Source organism: Anolis carolinensis, unplaced genomic scaffold (genome assembly GCF_035594765.1).
Source record: "Anolis carolinensis isolate JA03-04 unplaced genomic scaffold, rAnoCar3.1.pri scaffold_7, whole genome shotgun sequence".
Taxonomy (NCBI): Eukaryota; Metazoa; Chordata; class Lepidosauria; order Squamata; family Dactyloidae; genus Anolis; species Anolis carolinensis.
In genome coordinates this window covers 36,811,777-36,830,681 of record NW_026943818.1, presented here as the reverse complement: position 1 = coordinate 36,830,681, position 18,905 = coordinate 36,811,777, and the positions used below count along the sequence as shown (strand labels likewise).

General features: G+C 38.7%; 1 protein-coding gene across 3 annotated transcripts in view; it reads left to right on the top strand.

Annotated features, from left to right (window-relative positions):
* Nucleotides 1-18,522, top strand: part of uhrf1 (ubiquitin like with PHD and ring finger domains 1) — a 33,641-nt gene extending 15,119 nt beyond the window's left edge. For all 3 annotated transcript variants that reach the window (XM_062959503.1, XM_062959505.1, XM_062959504.1), the window contains exons 8-17: nucleotides 1,888-2,011; nucleotides 2,130-2,237; nucleotides 2,319-2,423; nucleotides 3,305-3,411; nucleotides 6,123-6,285; nucleotides 9,128-9,265; nucleotides 9,606-9,711; nucleotides 9,803-9,960; nucleotides 13,130-13,228; nucleotides 17,416-18,522. In XM_062959503.1, coding sequence (XP_062815573.1) covers nucleotides 1,888-2,011; nucleotides 2,130-2,237; nucleotides 2,319-2,423; nucleotides 3,305-3,411; nucleotides 6,123-6,285; nucleotides 9,128-9,265; nucleotides 9,606-9,711; nucleotides 9,803-9,960; nucleotides 13,130-13,228; nucleotides 17,416-17,562 — 1,255 coding nt within the window. In that variant the 3' untranslated portion in view covers nucleotides 17,563-18,522. The remainder of the gene's footprint in view (nucleotides 1-1,887; nucleotides 2,012-2,129; nucleotides 2,238-2,318; nucleotides 2,424-3,304; nucleotides 3,412-6,122; nucleotides 6,286-9,127; nucleotides 9,266-9,605; nucleotides 9,712-9,802; nucleotides 9,961-13,129; nucleotides 13,229-17,415) is intronic.
* The last annotated feature ends 383 nt before the right edge of the window (nucleotides 18,523-18,905 follow it).

The window sequence follows — 18,905 nt, the reverse complement described above, 5'->3', positions numbered from 1 at the left end:
AACATTCCATTCTTACATCTAAACATACTTAAGCGGCTCAAACTTTATTTATTATTATTATTTACTACATTTATGACCAGCTCTTCTCACCCCAAAGGGGACTCAAATTATATTCACATACAGTACATTATATTATTAGCATAGTACAATACTAGCATTCAATTACTATATTGTACTATATCATTACATTGTAATATTATTAGTAATATTACATTTAATATATAATATATAATTAATATTAAATTGTATTATTATCAGTATTATATCGTAATACATTATTATAAAACAGTAGAGTCTCGCTTATCCAATGTAAATGGGCCGGCAAAACCTTGGATAAGCGAACATCTTGGATAATAAGGAGGGATTAAGGAAAAGCCTATTAAACATCAAATTAGGTGATGATTTTACAAATTAAGCATCAAAACATCACGTTTTACAACAAATTTGACAGAAAAAGTAGTACGCAGTAATGTTATGCTGTAATTACTGTATTTACAAATTTAGCACCAAAATATCACGATGTATTGAAAACATTGACTACAAAAATGTGTTGGATAATCCAGAACGTTGGATAAGCGAGTGTTGGATAAGTGAGACTCTGCTGTAAATATATACAATATAGTATAATATTAGTATAGGATAATATGAGTATTATATATTATATTGTACTATACGACTATATTGCAATACAGTAGAGTCTCACTTATCCGACTTCCGCTTATCCGACACTCCGTATTATCCGACGCCATCTAGTGGCCAATTGGAAACATTGCATCCTTCACTCAATCCAAGGTGAGAGCTGTGGCTCTTTCCCTTTCGAAAAAACTGGAAGGAGGAAAGCGCATCTCCGAAGGGAAGGGAGGGAAGGGGGGTGAATCATCCCATGGGGGGCCATTTATATGCGAGGGAGGGAGGGAGGAGGGGAAAAAAAGGAAACACATGGCTCTTCCTCCCTCTTTCTCTTGGTGCAGGCAGAGCCTCGTGTCTCCAAACCGGCCTTGTTTCCAAATCAATGGCTCGTGATTGGAAGGAAAGAATGGGGAGGGAGAGAAGCCAAAGCAGCTGGCTTCCTTCTGTAATCTCCTTACCTGGGTGGGTGGGCGGAGGACCCCCCTTTCCTCCTGCACACACACACACATTTTGCTCCAGATCCCCCCTCTCTCTCTCCTTCCTTTTTCTCCCCCCACGCACTCTTCTTCCTCCTCCTCCTGCTCCTCCCTCTTCTCCCTCTTTTACCCCTGTCAGCCTTGCAGCAACTTGCACTTCTGTCTTCCTCCTCCTCCTCCTCTTTTAACCCAAGCAAGAATCATTAGAGGCATAGCACCCTAGAAACACAAGAGACCCCCTCCTCCCTTCAGAGGCTCTCCAGCCCAGCCCCGTTCTGCCAGGCTGGAAGGCACAAGCCAAGCCCTCCTCCCAACACAGAGCCACCCAGCTCCAGGTGAGATTCTGGAGACAGTTGACCAATATCAAATATTTAGCAAATTTTTGTTTCCCAGTGTTGCCATTGCTCTGCTCAATATGGGATTCTAGAGATGATTAATCTACAGTATATTAGTGTGTTCCCAGCTTCCAGGGGTTTTGTATTTCAAACAGGATGTTTTGGTGCTTAATTTGTAAAACCATAATGTAATTTGACATTCAATAGGCTTTTCCTTAAACCCTCCTTATTATCCAACATATTCGCTTATCCAACGTTCTGCCGGCCCGTTTATGTTGGATAAGTGAGACTCTACTGTATTAGTAATACATGTAATATAAATATTGAATTATAATAGCGTATTATTATTATTACATTGTATTACATCATAATGTATATACAATATATTATAATATTAGTATAGTATAATATGAGTATTATATATTATATTATTATTAATAATCCAGGTATTGCCCCGAATGCCGCAACGATGCGAGTGAAGTGGTTTTGGCTGGCGAGAAGCTGAAAGAAAGCAAAAAGAAAGCCAAGATGGCTTCTGCGAATTCGTCTTCCCAGCGGGACTGGGGAAAGGTGAGTGGAGCCTGGTTTTTCTTGCTTGGTTTTGTAATATTGGGCTTAAACCGAAATCTGGAACGGTCTCTCTGGGCTCTTGTGTTGACATGTGTTTAACTGTTTGATTCCCTTCCAGGGCATGGCGTGCGTCGGCCGCACCAGGGAATGCACCATCGTCCCCTCGAACCATTACGGGCCGATTCCCGGCGTCCCCGTCGGCACCATGTGGAAGTTCAGGGTCCAGGTGAGGCCACGGTTTCCAGGACGGGACCTGAAATCGGGTGGTCCCAAAAGCAGCCCTTAGAAATGGTGTTTCTCCCTTCAGGTGAGCGAGTCGGGAGTCCACAGGCCCCATGTGGCCGGCATCCACGGCAGGAGCAACGACGGAGCCTACTCTCTGGTTCTGGCAGGAGGCTACGAAGATGACGTGGTCAGTCATGGCTTTCTAGACTTTCTGTGTTGGGGACATGCTTTTTTGATATGCATCCTTATGGGCCACAGGAATGCAGTTTTACTGGCAAAGCAGAGGTTGAACCAGACATGGGTAAACTTTGTCCCTCCAGGTGTTTTGGACTCCAGCTCCCACAATTCCTACCGGCTGTTACAAACTGGGAGGTGAAGTCCAAAACACCTGGAGGGCTGAAGTTTGCCCATGCCTGGGTTAAACCATCTCCATATAAGGGTCCACATCTATATATATAAAAATGTAATGTGCGTTTTTCCCATGGAGTAAACAACAAAACCACTAGACCAAATCACACCAAATTTGGCCACAAAAGGCATAGTCATCCCATCTATGTCTTTCAATAGAAAAACCTAGAAAAATAAAGTCCCAAATAACAGAAAACCCCCCACATTGCTTACCATGCATAATAAATATTATTTATTACATGTAATATTACTGGTATCGTGCAATATGCTGGTATATAGTGCTAGTGTTGTGCTGTGCTATTGATATAATACACTATGTAAATATTTGTAAGCCACTCTGAGTCCGCTTCGGGGTGAGAAGGGTGGGATATAAATGTAGTAAATAATAATAATAATAATAATAATAATAATAATAATAATAATAATAATTGAGATTCCATATATTAATTGAAAACCTATAGTAAAGTGTGCTGTTGGATGTCCCTCTAAAACAAAAGGTTTTGCAGTTTAATTAGTTTTTTCCATGTTGTTATGATAGAACAAAGTAGGAAATGACATTGATAACCCCAGGAACAAAAAAAATTATGTTGCTGACCAACTAGCTGAGCTGGCATTTCCGGGGCTCGGATTTGAATTCTCTATAACATTATATTATTTCAGGACCACGGGAATTCCTTTACTTACACAGGAAGTGGCGGTCGCGATCTCTCTGGGAACAAGCGCACGGCGGAGCAGTCGTGTGATCAGAAATTGACCAACATGAACAGGTAAGACAACGCAGAAAACATATCTTTTCCATCTGCTTTCGACTTTTAACTATATGGAGGTCTCACCATATATATGAGGCTGGATGGCTATCTGTCGGGAGGGATCAGATGGTGTCTCCCTGCATGACAGAACGGGATTGGACTTGGATGGCCCTTGGGGGCTTCTTCCTAATTTAGGAATCGGAGTCCAGTGGAATGTCCTTTTCTGGGGGCTTATAAAAAGAGGCTGGATGGCCATCTGTTGGGAGGGTTTGGATTGTGTCTTTCTTAAAGGCAGAATGGGATTAGACTGAATGGCCCTTTGGGTCTCTTCCAATTCTGAGTCTATGATCTGAGCCTTCCCCAAATCACATGGCCACAAGTATTCCCTATGAACCTATTAGTGTCTATGAAGCTGGATGGCCATCTGTTGGGAGGGCTCAGATGGTGTCTCCCTGCATGACAGAACGGGATTGGACTTGGATGGCCCTTGGGGGCTTCTTCCTAATTTAGGAATCGGAGTCCAGTGGAATGTCCTTTTCTGGGGGCTTATAAAAAGAGGCTGGATGGCCATCTGTTGGGAGGGATCAGATGGTGTCTCCCTGCATGACAGAACGGGATTGGACTTGGATGGCCCTTGGGGGCTTCTTCCTAATTTAGGAATCGGAGTCCAGTGGAATGTCCTTTTCTGGGGGCTTATAAAAAGAGGCTGGATGGCCATCTGTTGGGAGGGTTTGGATTGTGTCTTTCTTAAAGGCAGAATGGGATTAGACTGAATGGCCCTTTGGGTCTCTTCCAATTCTGAGTCTATGATCTGAGCCTTCCCCAAATCACATGGCCACAAGTATTCCCTATGAACCTATTAGTGTCTATGAAGCTGGATGGCCATCTGTTGGGAGGGCTTTGGTGGTGTCTACCTGCGTTTATGGGTTTGGGGTAAGGGGGTGATGCTTATTTATTTATTTATTTATTTATTTATTACTATAATGTTATTTTGAATGAAGAAGGCGGGGCCAGGAAGACATCTTTCCACCATGTCTCCTGTATCAATTTAACGATATAATAATATATAATAATATTATACTATACTAATATTATAATATATTGTATATACAGTAGAGTCTCACTTATCCAACACTCACTTATCCAAGACTCTGGATTATCCAAGCCATTTTTGTAGTCAATGTTTTCAATACATCGTGATATTTTGGTGGTAAATTCGTAAATACAGTAAGTACAACATAACATTACTGTGTATTGAACTACTTTTTCTGTCAAATTGGTTGTATAACATGATGTTTTAGTGCTTAATTTGTAAAATCATAACCTAATTTGATGTTTAATAGGCTTTTCCTTATTCCCTTATTATCCAACATATTCGCTTATCCAAGCTTCTGCTGGCCCATTTAGCTTGGATAAGTGAGACTACGGTAATAATATTATACTATACTAATATTATATTGTATATACATGTAATATTAATAATATTATGATGTAATGCAATGTAATAATAATTATATTTCACTATTATAATTGTAATTTATATTACAGTAGAGTCTCGCTTATCCAACGTTCTGGATTATCCAATGCATTTTTGTAATCAATGTTTTAAATACATTGTGATATTTTGGTGCTAAATTCATAATTACAGTAATTACAACATAACATTACTGTGTATTGAACTACTTTTTTCTGTCAAATTTGTTGTATAACATGATGTTTTGGTGCTTAATTTGTAAAATCATAACTTAATTTTATGTTTAATAGGCTTTTCCTTAATCCCTCCTTATTATCCAAGATGTTAGCTTATCCAAGGTTCTGCCGGCCTGTTTAGCTTGGATAAGTGAGACTCTACTGTATTATTATTATGTTGACATTCATAGTTATCATAAACACTGCTGTTTTAGTGTTAATGTTTTTCCAAGTACAGTAGAGTCTCACTTCTGCCGGCCCGTTTATGATGGATAAGTGAGACTCTACTGTACATGCAATATTACTAATAATATTGCAATATAGTCATATATACTAGCTGTGCCTGGCCACGCGTTGCTGTATGGTGGTATGGGAAATAAAGTATCTTATATTATCTGCTTAGAACTGGATTATATGAGGCCCCTTCTACACAGCTGTATAAAATGCACACTGAAGTAGATTATATGGCAGTGTGGAGTCAAGATAATCCAGTGCAAAGCAGATAATATAATAAATGGGTTATATAACTGTGTGGAAGGGCCTTGAGTCTGCACTGCCATATAATCCAGTTAAAGTCAGATAATCTGTATTTTATAGGCAGTGTGGAAGAGGCCTAAGTGAGGCCTAACTCTGCTTGTCCCCTGGGCTGAGTGGGTTGCTAGGAGACCAAGTGGGTGGAGCTTAGCCTTCTAACTGGTAGCAATTGGATAAAAACAATTATTCATCTCCCTCTAATTAGGACTTCATTTTTGTTTTCTTTTTGTTGTATGAACGTAGAGGCCTGGATGAGGGGTTGTGCTGCCAAGTTTAGTGTTTCTGGGATGTGCAGTTTTGTTGTTTTGTCATAGGCCGAAATTTCATTACCCTTTTATATATATAGATATAGATTGTATGTATATATACTTGTAAACCGCCCTGAGTCCCCTTTGGAGTGAGAAGGGCGGGATATAAATGTCGCTAATAATGTCGCTAATAATAATTTTAGTCCGTTTACATTGTTGAATCGCCATCACACACGTTTTGATGTCTTGTTACGGCAGGGCTTTGGCGCTGAACTGCAGTGCTCCCATCAACGACAAGGAGGGCTCCGAGGCAAAGGACTGGAGGGCCGGGAAGCCCGTCCGGGTCGTGCGGAACGCAAAGGGAGGCCGGCACAGCAAGTATGCCCCCAAGGAAGGGAACCGCTACGACGGCATCTATAAGGTATGTATACGTACTGGGATGCGGAGGAAACTGATTCAAAGGGGATTCTGTCTCTTATTCCGATGCGCAAGGCTTTGTTGTTGTGTGCCTCTATCCTAATTCTTCCGCTGTCTTCTCCTAATCCTAGCTGAACCTAACTCTCCTAACTGAGCTTTAACTTCCTTCTTCCTGACTCCTGTCTGTCCACACTTCGCAGCCTTCTCTCTTAAGTAAGTCCTTGTTCTCTCTTCGAGTTGTATCGTTCGCTTTTCAAAATCCCTTCCAATCATCATCCAGTCATCACCATTTCATGCTTCCTTGCCCTCTAATCCACACTTTTTTACATGTATGAATGATCACAGACATATACCTTACCTTTATTTATCTATGTACTGCATACCATTTCCTAATCCATTTTCTTTCTAATTATATACATATAATATTGATAATAATATTATAATCCTGCCTTTCTCACCCCGAAGGGGACTCAGAGCGGCTTACAAGTCATATGTACATACAGTGGAGTCTCACTTATCCAACATAAACGGGCCGGCAGAACGTTGGATAAGCGAATATGTTGGATAATAAGGAGAGATTAAGGAGAAGCCTATTAAACATCAAATTAGGTTATGATTTTACAAATTAAGCACCAAAACATCATGCTATACAACAAATTTGACAGAAGAAGTAGTTCAATATGCAGTAATGCTACGTAGTAATGACTGTATTTACGAATTTAGCACCAAAATATCACGATATATTGAAAACATTGACTACAAAAATGCGTTGGATAATCCAGAACGTTGGATAAGCGAGTCTTGGATAAGTGAGACTCTACTGTATATACATATAATATTGATAATAATATTATAATCCTGCCTTTCTCACCCCGAAGGGGACTCAGGGCGGCTTACAAGTCATATGTACATACAATATATTCTATTATTAGCATAGCACAATACAGTAGAGTCACTTATCCAACATAAACGGGCCGGCAGAACGTTGGATAAGCGAATATGTTGGATAATAAGGAGAGATTAAGGAGAAGCCTATTAAACATCAAATTAGGTTATGATTTTACAAATTAAGCACCAAAACATCATGCTATACAACAAATTTGACAGAAGAAGTAGTTTAGTATGCAGTAATGCTACGTAGTAATGACTGTATTTACGAATTTAGCACCAAAATATCACGATATATTGAAAACATTGACTACAAAAATGCGTTGGATAATCCAGAACGTTGGATAAGCGAGTGTTGTATAAGCATTATATCTTACTATATTGTATTATAACGCTATATTGCAATATTATTAGTAATATTACATGTAATATAAATATACCATTATAATAGTGTATTATTATTACAGTAGAGTCTCACTTATCCAAGCCTCGCTTATCCAAGGTTCTGGATTATCCAAAGCATTTTTGTAGTCAATGTTTTCAATATATTCTGATATTTTGGTGCTAAATTCGTAAATACAGTAATTACAGCATAACATTACTGCGTATTGAACTACTTTTTCTGTCAAATTTGTTGTAAAATCATAACCTAATTTGATGTTTAATAAGCTTTTCCTTAATCCCTCCTTATTATCTAAGATATTCGCTTATTCAAGCTTCTGCCAGCCCGTTTAGCTTGGATAAGTGAGACTCTACTGTACATTGTATTACATTATAGCATTATTAATATTATATGCATATACAATATATTATATTATTAGTATAGCATAATATGATTATTATATATTATATTGACACAGGAGACATGGTAATATTATAATGAATACACTATACTAATAATAATACAATATAATAATATTACAGTATAGTGGTGTGGTGCAATATGCTGGTATATAGTGCTAGTGTTGTGCTGTGTTAGTGATAGAATACACTGTATGTAAAGATTATTTGTAAGCCGCTCTGAGTCCCCTTTGGGGTGAGAAGGATGGGATATACAGTATATACATATAATATTGATAACAATATTATAATCCTGCCTTTCCCACCCCGAAGGGGACTCAGGGCGGCTTACAAGTCATATGTACATACAATATCTATATATATAAGAGGGTAATGAAATTTCGGCCTAGGACAAAACAACAAAACTACACATCCTAGAAACACTAAACTTAGCAGCACAACCCCTCATCCATGCCTCTACATTCATACAACAAAAAGAAAAGAAAAATAAAGTCCTAATTAGAGGGAGAGGAATAATTGTTTTTATCCAATTGCTGCCAGTTAGAAGGCTATAAATGGGTTATATAGCTGTGTGGAAGGGCCTTGAGTCTACACTGCCATATAATCCAGTTAAAATCAGATAATCTGTATTTTATAGGTAGTGTGGAAGAGGCCTAAGTGAGGCCTAACTCTGCCTGTCCCCTGGGCTGAGTGGGTTGCTAGGAGACCAAGTGGGCGGAGCTTAGCCTTCTAACTGGCAGCAATTGGATAAAAACAATTATTCCTCTCCCTCTAATTAGGACTTTATTTTTCTTTTCTTTTTGTTGTATGAACATAGAGGCATGGATGAGGGGTTGTGCTGCCAAGTTTAGTGTTTCTGGGATTTGTAGTTTTGTTGTTTTGTCCTGGGCCGAAATTTCATTACCTTTTTATATATATAGATATTACATGTAATATATAATATATAATAATTATCACTATATTGTATTATTATTATATTGTATTACATTATAATATTATTATCAATATTAGATACACTATGTTATATTATTATATATTATTGTATATTGGCCCCAGAGCATCAGTTGGTGTATATGCAATTGCTGTCTATGACCCATTCACAGATTGTGTTATGTAGTCGAAAAAAATGACTTTAAAACAAAAATTTCCTTCTGAAGGTGGCAAAATACTGGCCCGAAACGGGGAAATCTGGCTTCTTGGTGTGGCGCTACTTGCTCCGAAGGGACGACGAGGAGCCGGCCCCTTGGACCCGGGAAGGGAAGGAGCGGATGAAGAAGCTGGGGCTGACCCTGCAGGTACAGACCAATAGTAATAATAATAATAATAATAATAATAATAATAATAATAATAATAATAATAATAATAAACAGCCAGCAGAGTTTCTGCTGTGGACTCATCTTGTGTTTCTAATAATAATAATAATAATAATAATAATAATAATAATAATAACATCACACAGTTCTAGACACTTGGGAAGTGCTCGACTTGTGATTTTGTGATACGAAATCCAGCATATCTATCTTGTTTGCTGTGTCATACTTTTAATAATAATAATGGGTTGTTGTGAGTTTTCTGGGCTGTATGGCCATGTTCCAGAAGCATTCTCTCCTGACGTTTGCCTATATCCCAATCCAGTATCCCGAAGGCTACCTGGAAGCTGTTGCAAGCAAAGAGCAAGAGAACGGCAAGGCTCCCGAAGAGGTCGAGACCCCGGGGAAAGGGAAGCGGAAAAGGAAATCCGGTAAGACAACTGCTTTTTATTTTAGTTGGCCTTTTGGCAGATCTCTTGTTTTTGTTCTATAAGAGTCACCTATTATCGTTCTTTTAACCAGGGAATGAGTCGGACCCCGCTCTTTCTCCTGCTGGGACCCCGAAGAAGAGCAAAGGGGAGACCTACAAGCTCACCCCACAGCAGAAAGCGCTTATCAAAGAGGACGAAGCCAATACGAAGCTGTGGAACGAAGCCCTCGAAGCCCTTAAGGATGGACCGGTACGTACAATGCGTTTCCTTATTGTCTGTTCATGTGTTTTATTGTTTTATGTAGTTACTAGCTGTGCCCGGCCACGCGTTGCTGTGGCAAAGTGGTGGTGGTATTGGTTAAAAATTGTTGTGGAATTTTTATTTGACGTTATTTGTATTTTTAATTAATTTTATTGTAACTTATTTTTTATTTATTATATTTTATTATTTTGTTGTATTATTTTTAGTTATTTTGTTATTTTATTGTATTATTTTTAGTGTTTTTAATTATTTTAGTGTTTATTATTATTTTTTATTGTATAATTTGTATTTATTTTATTTTTTATTCTTTTATTAACACTGGGCTGAGTGGGTTGCTAGGAGACCAAGTGGGCGGAGCTTAGCCTTCTAACTGGCAGCAATTGGATAAAAACAATTATTTCTCTCCCTCTGATTAGGACTTTATTTTTCTTTTTTTGTTGTCGGAACTTAGGGGCAAGGATGGTGGGTTGTGTTGCTAAATTTCTAGGTTCTGGGGCCCGTACGTTTGTTGTTTAGTGGGAGGAATGGACACCATTATTCCTTTATATATATAGATAATGTATTTAATTGATTGTTCTGTGTTTTAACCTGTGTTGTTGGGCTTGTCCCCATGTGAGCCGTCCGGTGTCCCTTTGGGCAGATGGAGGCGGGATACAAAAATAAAGCTATTATTATTATTATTATTATTATTCCTCCCTTCAATGAGCCATGGGGCAAAGACTCAATTGAATGCAATAAATGAATATTATCTAACAAAGTTTGCAAAATTTTCTGTTCCTGGTTTGAAAGTGTTATTTTCTGTTTAATTGTGTGGTCCTAACTTTGGAAGTACAGTACTTGTTCTATTATTATTATCAACACAACGACGTTGTATGGCACAGCAAACAAGATAGATATGCTGGATTTCGTTTCGCAAAACCACAAGTCGAACACTTCCCAAGTGTCTAGGACTGTGTGATGTATTTTCTGATGATGTGTGCAGATCCCAGTAGGGTGGCCTTTTGCAGTTGGCAGATGGTGATTTTGTCAATGTCTATTGTTTCCAAATGCCGGCTGAGATCTTTTGGCACAGCACCCAGTGTGCCCATCACCACCGGGACCACCTGTACTGGTTTCTGCCAGAGTCTTTGAAGTTCAATCTTGAGGTCCTGATAGCGGCTGAGTTTTTCCTGTTGTTTTTCATCTATGCGACTGTCACCTGGGATGGCAACATCAATGATCCAAACCTTGTTCTTTTCCACAACTGTGATGTCTGGTGTGTTGTGTTCCAGAACTTTGTCAGTCTGGATTCGGAAGTCCCACCGTATCTTTGCGTGCTCATTTTCCAATACTTTTGCAGGTTTGTGATCCCACCAGTTCTTTGCTGCTGGGAGGTGGTACTTGAGGCATAAGTTCCAATGAATCATTTGGGCCACATAATTGTGCCTCTGTTTGTAGTCTGTCTGTGCGATTTTCTTACAGCAGCTGAGGATATGATCAATGGTTTCGTCGGTTTCCTTGCACAGTCTGCATTTTGGGTCATCAGCTGATTTTTCAATCTTGGCCTTAATTGCATTTGTTCTGATGGCTTGCTCCTATTATTATTAGCGACATTTATATCCTGCCCTTCTCACCCCAAAGGGGACTCAGGGTGGCTTACAAGTTATAGATACAGTAGAGTCTCACTTATCCAACACTTGCTTATCCAACATTCTGGATTATCCAACTCATTTTTATAGTCAATGTTTTCAATACATCATGATATTTTGGTGCTAAATTCGTAAATACAGTAATTACTACATAGCATTACTGCGTATTGAACTACTTTTCCTGTCAAATTTGTTGTCTAACATGATGTTTTGGTGCTTAATTTGTAAAATCATAACTTAATTTGATGTTTAATAGGCTTTTCCTTAATGCCTCCTTATTATCCAACATATTCGCTTATCCTACATTCTGCCAGCCCGTTTATGTTGGATAAGTGAGACTCTACTGTACATCCAATAAATTATATTATTAGTACTAGCTGTGCCCGGCCACGCGTTGCTGTGGCAAAGTGGTGGTGGTATCGGTTAAAACTTGTTGTGGAATTTTTATTTGACGTTATTTGTATTTTTTTAAATTAATTTTATTGTCACTTATCTTTTTTATTTATTATATTTTATTATTTTGTTGTATTATTTTTAGTCATTTTGTTATAGTATTTTATTGTATTAATTATTTTAGTGTTTTTTATAATTTTTTATTGTATTATTTGTATTTATTTTTTTATCATTATTTTATTAACACTGGGCTGAGTGGGTTGCTAGGAGACCAAGTGGGTGGAGCTTAGCCTTGTAACTGGCAGCAATTGGATAAAAACTATTATTCCTCTCCCTCTAATTAGGAATTTATTTTTCTTTTCTTTTTGTTGTATGAACGTAGAGGCATGGATGAGGGGTTGTGATGTCAATTTTCGAGGTTGTGGGGTGTTTACTTTTGTTGTTTTGTCCGCTGCCGTGATGCCATCACTCTTTTATATATATAGATAGCACAATATGGTAATGGCGCTCCATGTAGTCATGCCGGCCACATGACCTTGGAGGTGTCTACGGACAACGCCGGCTCTTCGGCTTAGACATGGAGATGAGCACCAACCCCCAGAGTCAGACATGACTCTGGGGGTTGGTGCCGTTACTTTCCTGCCGGATCAGTAGTCATTAATCTACTCACGTGTGCATATTTTCAAACTATGTTGGCAGAAGCTGGGGCTAATAGCGGGCGCTCTCCCCACTCCACGGATTCGAACCGCCAACCTTTTGGTCAGCAAGTTCAACAGCTCAGTGATTTAACCCGCTGAGCCACCAATTGAGACTTTATTCATTGAAAAACAATAGCAAAATGTGCTGCAGGATGTCCCTCCCACCAAACCATTATAGATCCAATTAGTAAATCTTGTTATATGTGTAATTTATTGCCAGTATTATACTATGCTGATAATATAATATTGTATGTAAATTTAATTTGTAAGCCGCTCTGAGTCCTCTTTGGGGTGAGAAGGGCGGGATATAAATGCAGTAAATAAATAAATAAATAATACAGTTTTCTCATGTCAGGCTGATTCCTGGCTGTTTGCATGAAATATGAATGACCCTCAAGGCCTCTTGACTCACCCAAATACTTTCTTTTTTGTTGGCAGAAATTCCTAAACAAAGTGGAGGAAACCTTCCTCTGCATCTGTTGCCAGGAGGTGGTCTTCCAGCCCATCACCACCGTCTGCCAGCACAACGTGTGTAAGGTGAGTGGCCAAGAACTTGCCATATACAGTTTTTATGTGCCAGGTGATATGCTAGGCCTTCCCCATCCTTGTAAATGCGGGTTGAAGCTGTGAAACTTTTGGGTATTGCCGTAGATAATAGTGGAATTGTGTAGAAATAAGAATAAGTGAATATGTTGGATAATAAGAAGGGATTAAGGAAAAGTCTATTAAACGTCAAATTATGTTATGATTTTACAAATTAAACACCAAAACATCATGTTAGGACCGGGCTGTGGCGCAGGCTGGAAAGCAAGCCAGCTGCAACAAATCACTCTGACCAAGAGGTCATGAGTTCGAGGCTAGCCCGGTGCCTGCGTCTTGTCTCTGTTCTATGTCATGGCATTGAATGTTTGCCTTTATGTGTGCAATGTGATCCGCCCTGAGTCCCCTTCGGGTGAGAAAGGCAGAATATAAATGCTGTAAATAAATAAATAAATAAATAAATAAAAATAAATTTGACAGAAAAGTAGTTCAATGCGCAGTGATGCTATGTAGCACCAAAACATCACCATGTATTGAAAACATTGACTACAAAAACATTGACTACTAAAAGGCTGACTTGCGTTGGATAATCCAGAACATTGGATAAGCGAGACTCTAATATGAAATAATTACTGTGGTATAATAATACAGAACAATGTAATCTCTAAAACCAGGACAGTCAATAAAGAGCAACATTCGGAAATCAGGGAAATTGGGAATTCCACAAAGGAAACAATCGGGGCCAGCTAACACTTCCCAACAAAGGATTCTCCAAGGCAGGAAGCAAACACCCCCGACTCTGGAACACCCTCCCCAAGGATCTCAGACAGGCCCCTACATTGGCAGTCTTCAGAAAGAACTTGAAGACCTGGCTGTTCCAATGTGCCTTCCCAGATTAATAGGAAATCTCCAACACCAAGTCCCATAAGCACTTTATTAGAACTAGATCGTATATTGCACTCTGCACTTGCCCTAGAAGCCTTATATATCACCTGTCACATCAGCACTTTTAATCTTGTACCCATTACTCTGGCCTGGCCCAGTTTTATTGTGTTTTAGCGTATTGTTTATTGCTTGTTGTTTATACTGTTTTAATTGTTTTAATTTGCCTTTTGTTTTGTATTGTTATATTGTGTGTTGAGGCCTTGGCCTTTGTAAGCCGCATCGAGTCCTTCGGGAGATGCTAGCGGGGTACAAATAAAGTTTAATAATAATAATAATAAAAATAATAACAGGCTTTGAAGCTGCAAGGCCATTACATGTCTTAACTTGAATATGCCTATCTGTATTTTATAATGAGTTTTATGAATGTTCGATGTAAGTTAAAAATGTTTTAACTGATTTATAGTGTATTGCACTATTTTTATATATGTGTTTTATTGTAAGCCGCCCTGAGTCCCCTGTTGGGTGAGAGGGGCGGGATATAAATATTGTAATAAATAAATAAATAAATGCTAATCAAGGTGGCTAATTGCAGCATTCATACCTGCCACACTGAGACTATTACCGTATATACTCGAAGATAAGCTGAGTTTTTCAGCCCTTATTTATGAGCTGAAAAAGCCTCCCCGGCTTATAATGGGGTCAAGGTCAAGGCCGTAATGGAGCCTGCAGGCTATTGCTTGCAATATGTGATCTACCTCCTTTGCTCTTAATCAAGGGAATGTTTTGATAAGAGACACCCTTGCAAGTCAGGAAGAAGAAAAATATATATCCATTAATCTTATGAAAGCATTTTCCCCTGAATATTTGTTAAACTCTCCTACAGATATATAGGCATTAACCCTTCGCAAGCTTTTGCAATCTCTAAATACCTTTATATGTGTATCTATCTATATACATTAATTTTATATATGAATTTTCACCTCATGTTTGCAGGTATTTGCAAATCTTTTATACATATAGATCCATGTACCTGTGCATCTGTATCCATACATATACATTATTGTTATATATGAATTTACCCTCATATGTTTGCAAGTCTCTGCAAATATCTATATAAAGAGAGATATTTGGATAGATATGAATATATTATTACCTACCTATATATAGGGCTTGCAAATATTACAGGGGGGAAATGAACACACAAATATATATAGACATGTCTAGATAGATATGAATGAATGTATGTGTGTGTATATATATATATATATATATATATATATATATATATAGGGCTTAAAATATTGTAGAGGAAATGCACACACACATACATAGAGAGAGGGGTGGATTTGCAAACGTTTCAGGGGGAAATGCATATGTGAAATTAGTATCTATAATTATAGATCTATATCTAGCTCTGCATTGTTTATATAAGCATTGAATATTTGCCTGTTACTATGTTGGAAGCCGGCCTGAGTCCCCAGGGGGAGATAGGATGGGATCCAAATGAAGTTTTATTGTTGTTGTTGTTGTTATTATAAGGTTATTATTGATACCATATTGTTTTTGTTGCCCCTATTTTTCCACTTATAGAGCTAGTTTATTCAAAAACATTTAACCTACTGATGCCTCAATCAATGAAATTTTATTGGTATCTATTTTTATTTTGAAATTTACCCGTAACTGCTGCATTTCCCACCCTCGGCTTATACTCGAGTCAATAAGTTATCCCAGTTAGGTGACTCGGCTTATATTCGGGTTGGCTTATACTCAAGTACAGTAGAGTCTCACTTATCCAACATAAACGGGCCAGCAGAATGTTGGATAAGCGAATATGTTGGATAATAAGGAGGCATTAAGGAAAAGCCTATTAAACATCAAATTAGGTTATTATTTTACAAATGAAGCACCAAAACATCATGTTAGACAACAAATTTGGCAGAAAAAGTAGTTCAATATGCAGTAATGCTATGTAGTAATTACTGTATTTACGAATTTAGCACCAAAATATCACCACATATTGAAAACATTGACTACAAAAATGCGTTGGATAATCCAGAATGTTGGATAAGCGAGTGTTGGATAAGTGAGACTCTACTGTATATACGGTAATTGCTATTCAAACTGGCCAACCAAGGATTCCGCAAGGTAGAAAGCGGCCAGGCTTGCAAGCAGCAAGGCTATTCAGTGCTATTCAACCTGGTCAACCAAGATTTCCCCCAGGCTCTGAAGCCACAATGCTACTTTGTCCCATTCAAACTGGCATTGCAAGGATGCTCTATGTAGAAAGCGGCCAGGCTTTTAAGCTGCAAGACTATTCAGTGCAATTCAAGCTGGCCAAACAAGAATTCCCTTACAAAGGAAGGAGCCAGGCTTTGATTAAGAGTGCTACTCCAGCTACTCCAGAAAATGGCTAGGCTTTGAGGCTGCAAAGCTATTCACTGCTATTCCACCTGGACAACAAAGGATTCCCATAAGCCACAGCAATGTGTGGCCGGGCACAGCTAGTCTATATATATAAAGGGGTAATGAAATTTCGGCCTAGGACAAAATAATAAAACTACACATCCCAGAAACACTAAACTTGGCAGCACAACCCCTCATCTATACAACAAAAAGAAAAGAAAAATAAATTCCAAATTAGATAGAGGAATAATTGTTTTTATCCAATTGCTGCCACTTAGAAGGCTAAGCTCCACCCACTTGGTCTCCTAGCAACCTACTCAGCCCAGGGGACAGGCAGAGTTAGGCCTCACTTAGGCCTCTTCCCCACTGCCTATAAAATACAGATTATCTGATTTGAACTGGATTATATGGCAGTGTAGACTCAAGGCCCTTCCACACAGCTATATAACCCATTTATAATCTTATATTATCTGCTTTGAACTGGATTATCTTGACTCCACACTGCCATATAACCCACTTCAGTGTGCAGTCGGACAGAACTGGACTGGAGATTTTACTCTACAGAGGAAAACGTTTACCCTTTACCTTAACTACCACCAATTCCTCAATACTTTATTTCCCATACCACCATACTTCGCCACAGCAACGCGTGGCCGGGCACAGCTAGTAGTAATATATAATGCTTATATTGTGCTATAATAATAATATAATAATATATATAATAATTATAATAATAATATAATACTTATATAGTGCTTATATTGTGCTGTTCTAATAATATAATATATTGTATATATATATATAGCTTGTAAGACGCCCTGTGTCTCCTTTAGAGTGAGAAGTGCGGGATATAAATGTCGCTAATAAATAAACAAACCTTGTTGTTTTCCTTCCAGGACTGTCTGGACCGGTCTTTCCGGGCCGAAGTGTATAGCTGCCCGGCCTGCCGTTACGATTTGGGGAAAAACTACTCGATGCAAGTGAACGAGCCCTTACAGAGCCTTCTCGGCCAGTTCTTCCCAGGCTACGGCAACGGACGGTGATTCCAGAAAGCACTTCCGATCTCCCTCCTTTGCCCCGTTGTCGCCCCTTTCCCTTTACAACCTTTTTGTGGGGCTGCGATGGGGCTTTTTTATTTAAATACAAAAAATAGACTTTCTAAAGCTTACGAGTCCCCCTTTTCGCCCCGTATTCCCGAGATAGTGCTTTATCAACATTGCAAATTGACCATACAAATTGGGGCAGCGTTTCCGTTCCTTTAAGAGTTAAAACTATATAAACCCTGGCATGTTTGCTAGAACAATCTCCGCTAGTCGACGGATTTGGGCCATACGTTCCATGTATTTTCGGTGGCAGCCATTATTATTATTATTATTTGGTTATTATTATTATTATGTGTTGGAATGAGATCTTTAGCTTAGGATCCTTCTTCTTTGCTCATTCTTGAGGATTGCTAGCCTTTGCATCAAAGTTACTACCTCAAGACCTTCAGTTCGAGAGTTGCCATATGGAGAAAAAGTATCAAAAAGCCATTCGAAAGTGCCTTTTTTGGGGGAAACCCTTTAAAAAGCACTAAATTCAGTCTTTTGGGAGGAGATTATAGATTATAATGCTACCATTCCGTATCGGTAGATTTAGATGTAGCTCTATGCCTGTTACCCTTCCAGCGTCCCTTGCCGATTCTCAATCCGCTTTCTTAGAAATTGAATCTTAAAACCTTGGTGGTTTTATATACAGTATATATATATCTATTCAGCAGTTGGTGTTTTTTTATTGTCTTGTTTTCTGTTTTTGCCTCAATAAGAACCAAACCTCCGCAGCTAATACCTCACCAAGAGTAATCAGGGTCAATAGCAAGTCACTGCTCATCTCCCGACAGACTGGAACAAATGTGTGTGTGTGTTTGTTTTTAATGTCTTGATAAAATATATATCGTTTGGGGGAACGGAAACGTGTTTTTTGTACAAACAAGTTCTCAAAATAAAAGTACTCTTCTTTTCGTATTCAAGAGCAACGTGGCTTTTGTGAAAGTTGTTAGACATAACAAACAATAGGCAAAATAAATCTCTGTGTAAAGATGTAATGTGCATTTTTCCCATGGAGTAAACAACAAAACCACTGGACCAAATCACACCAAATTTGGCCACAAAAGACATAGTCATCCCATCTACGTCTTTCCATCAAAGAACCCTATAAAATTAGGTCCAAATTACAGAAACCCCCGAAAACCAAAAATTAGAAACTACGCATGCGCAGATCCCCCACCCGGAATCTTAGCCAGGTGGGCAGGGCTTCAATGTGTGACTGAGCACAGCTAGACATATTTCCAGACAGGAAACAACCAGAGCCAGCTAACACCTCCCAACAAAGGATTCCCCCTCAGAGT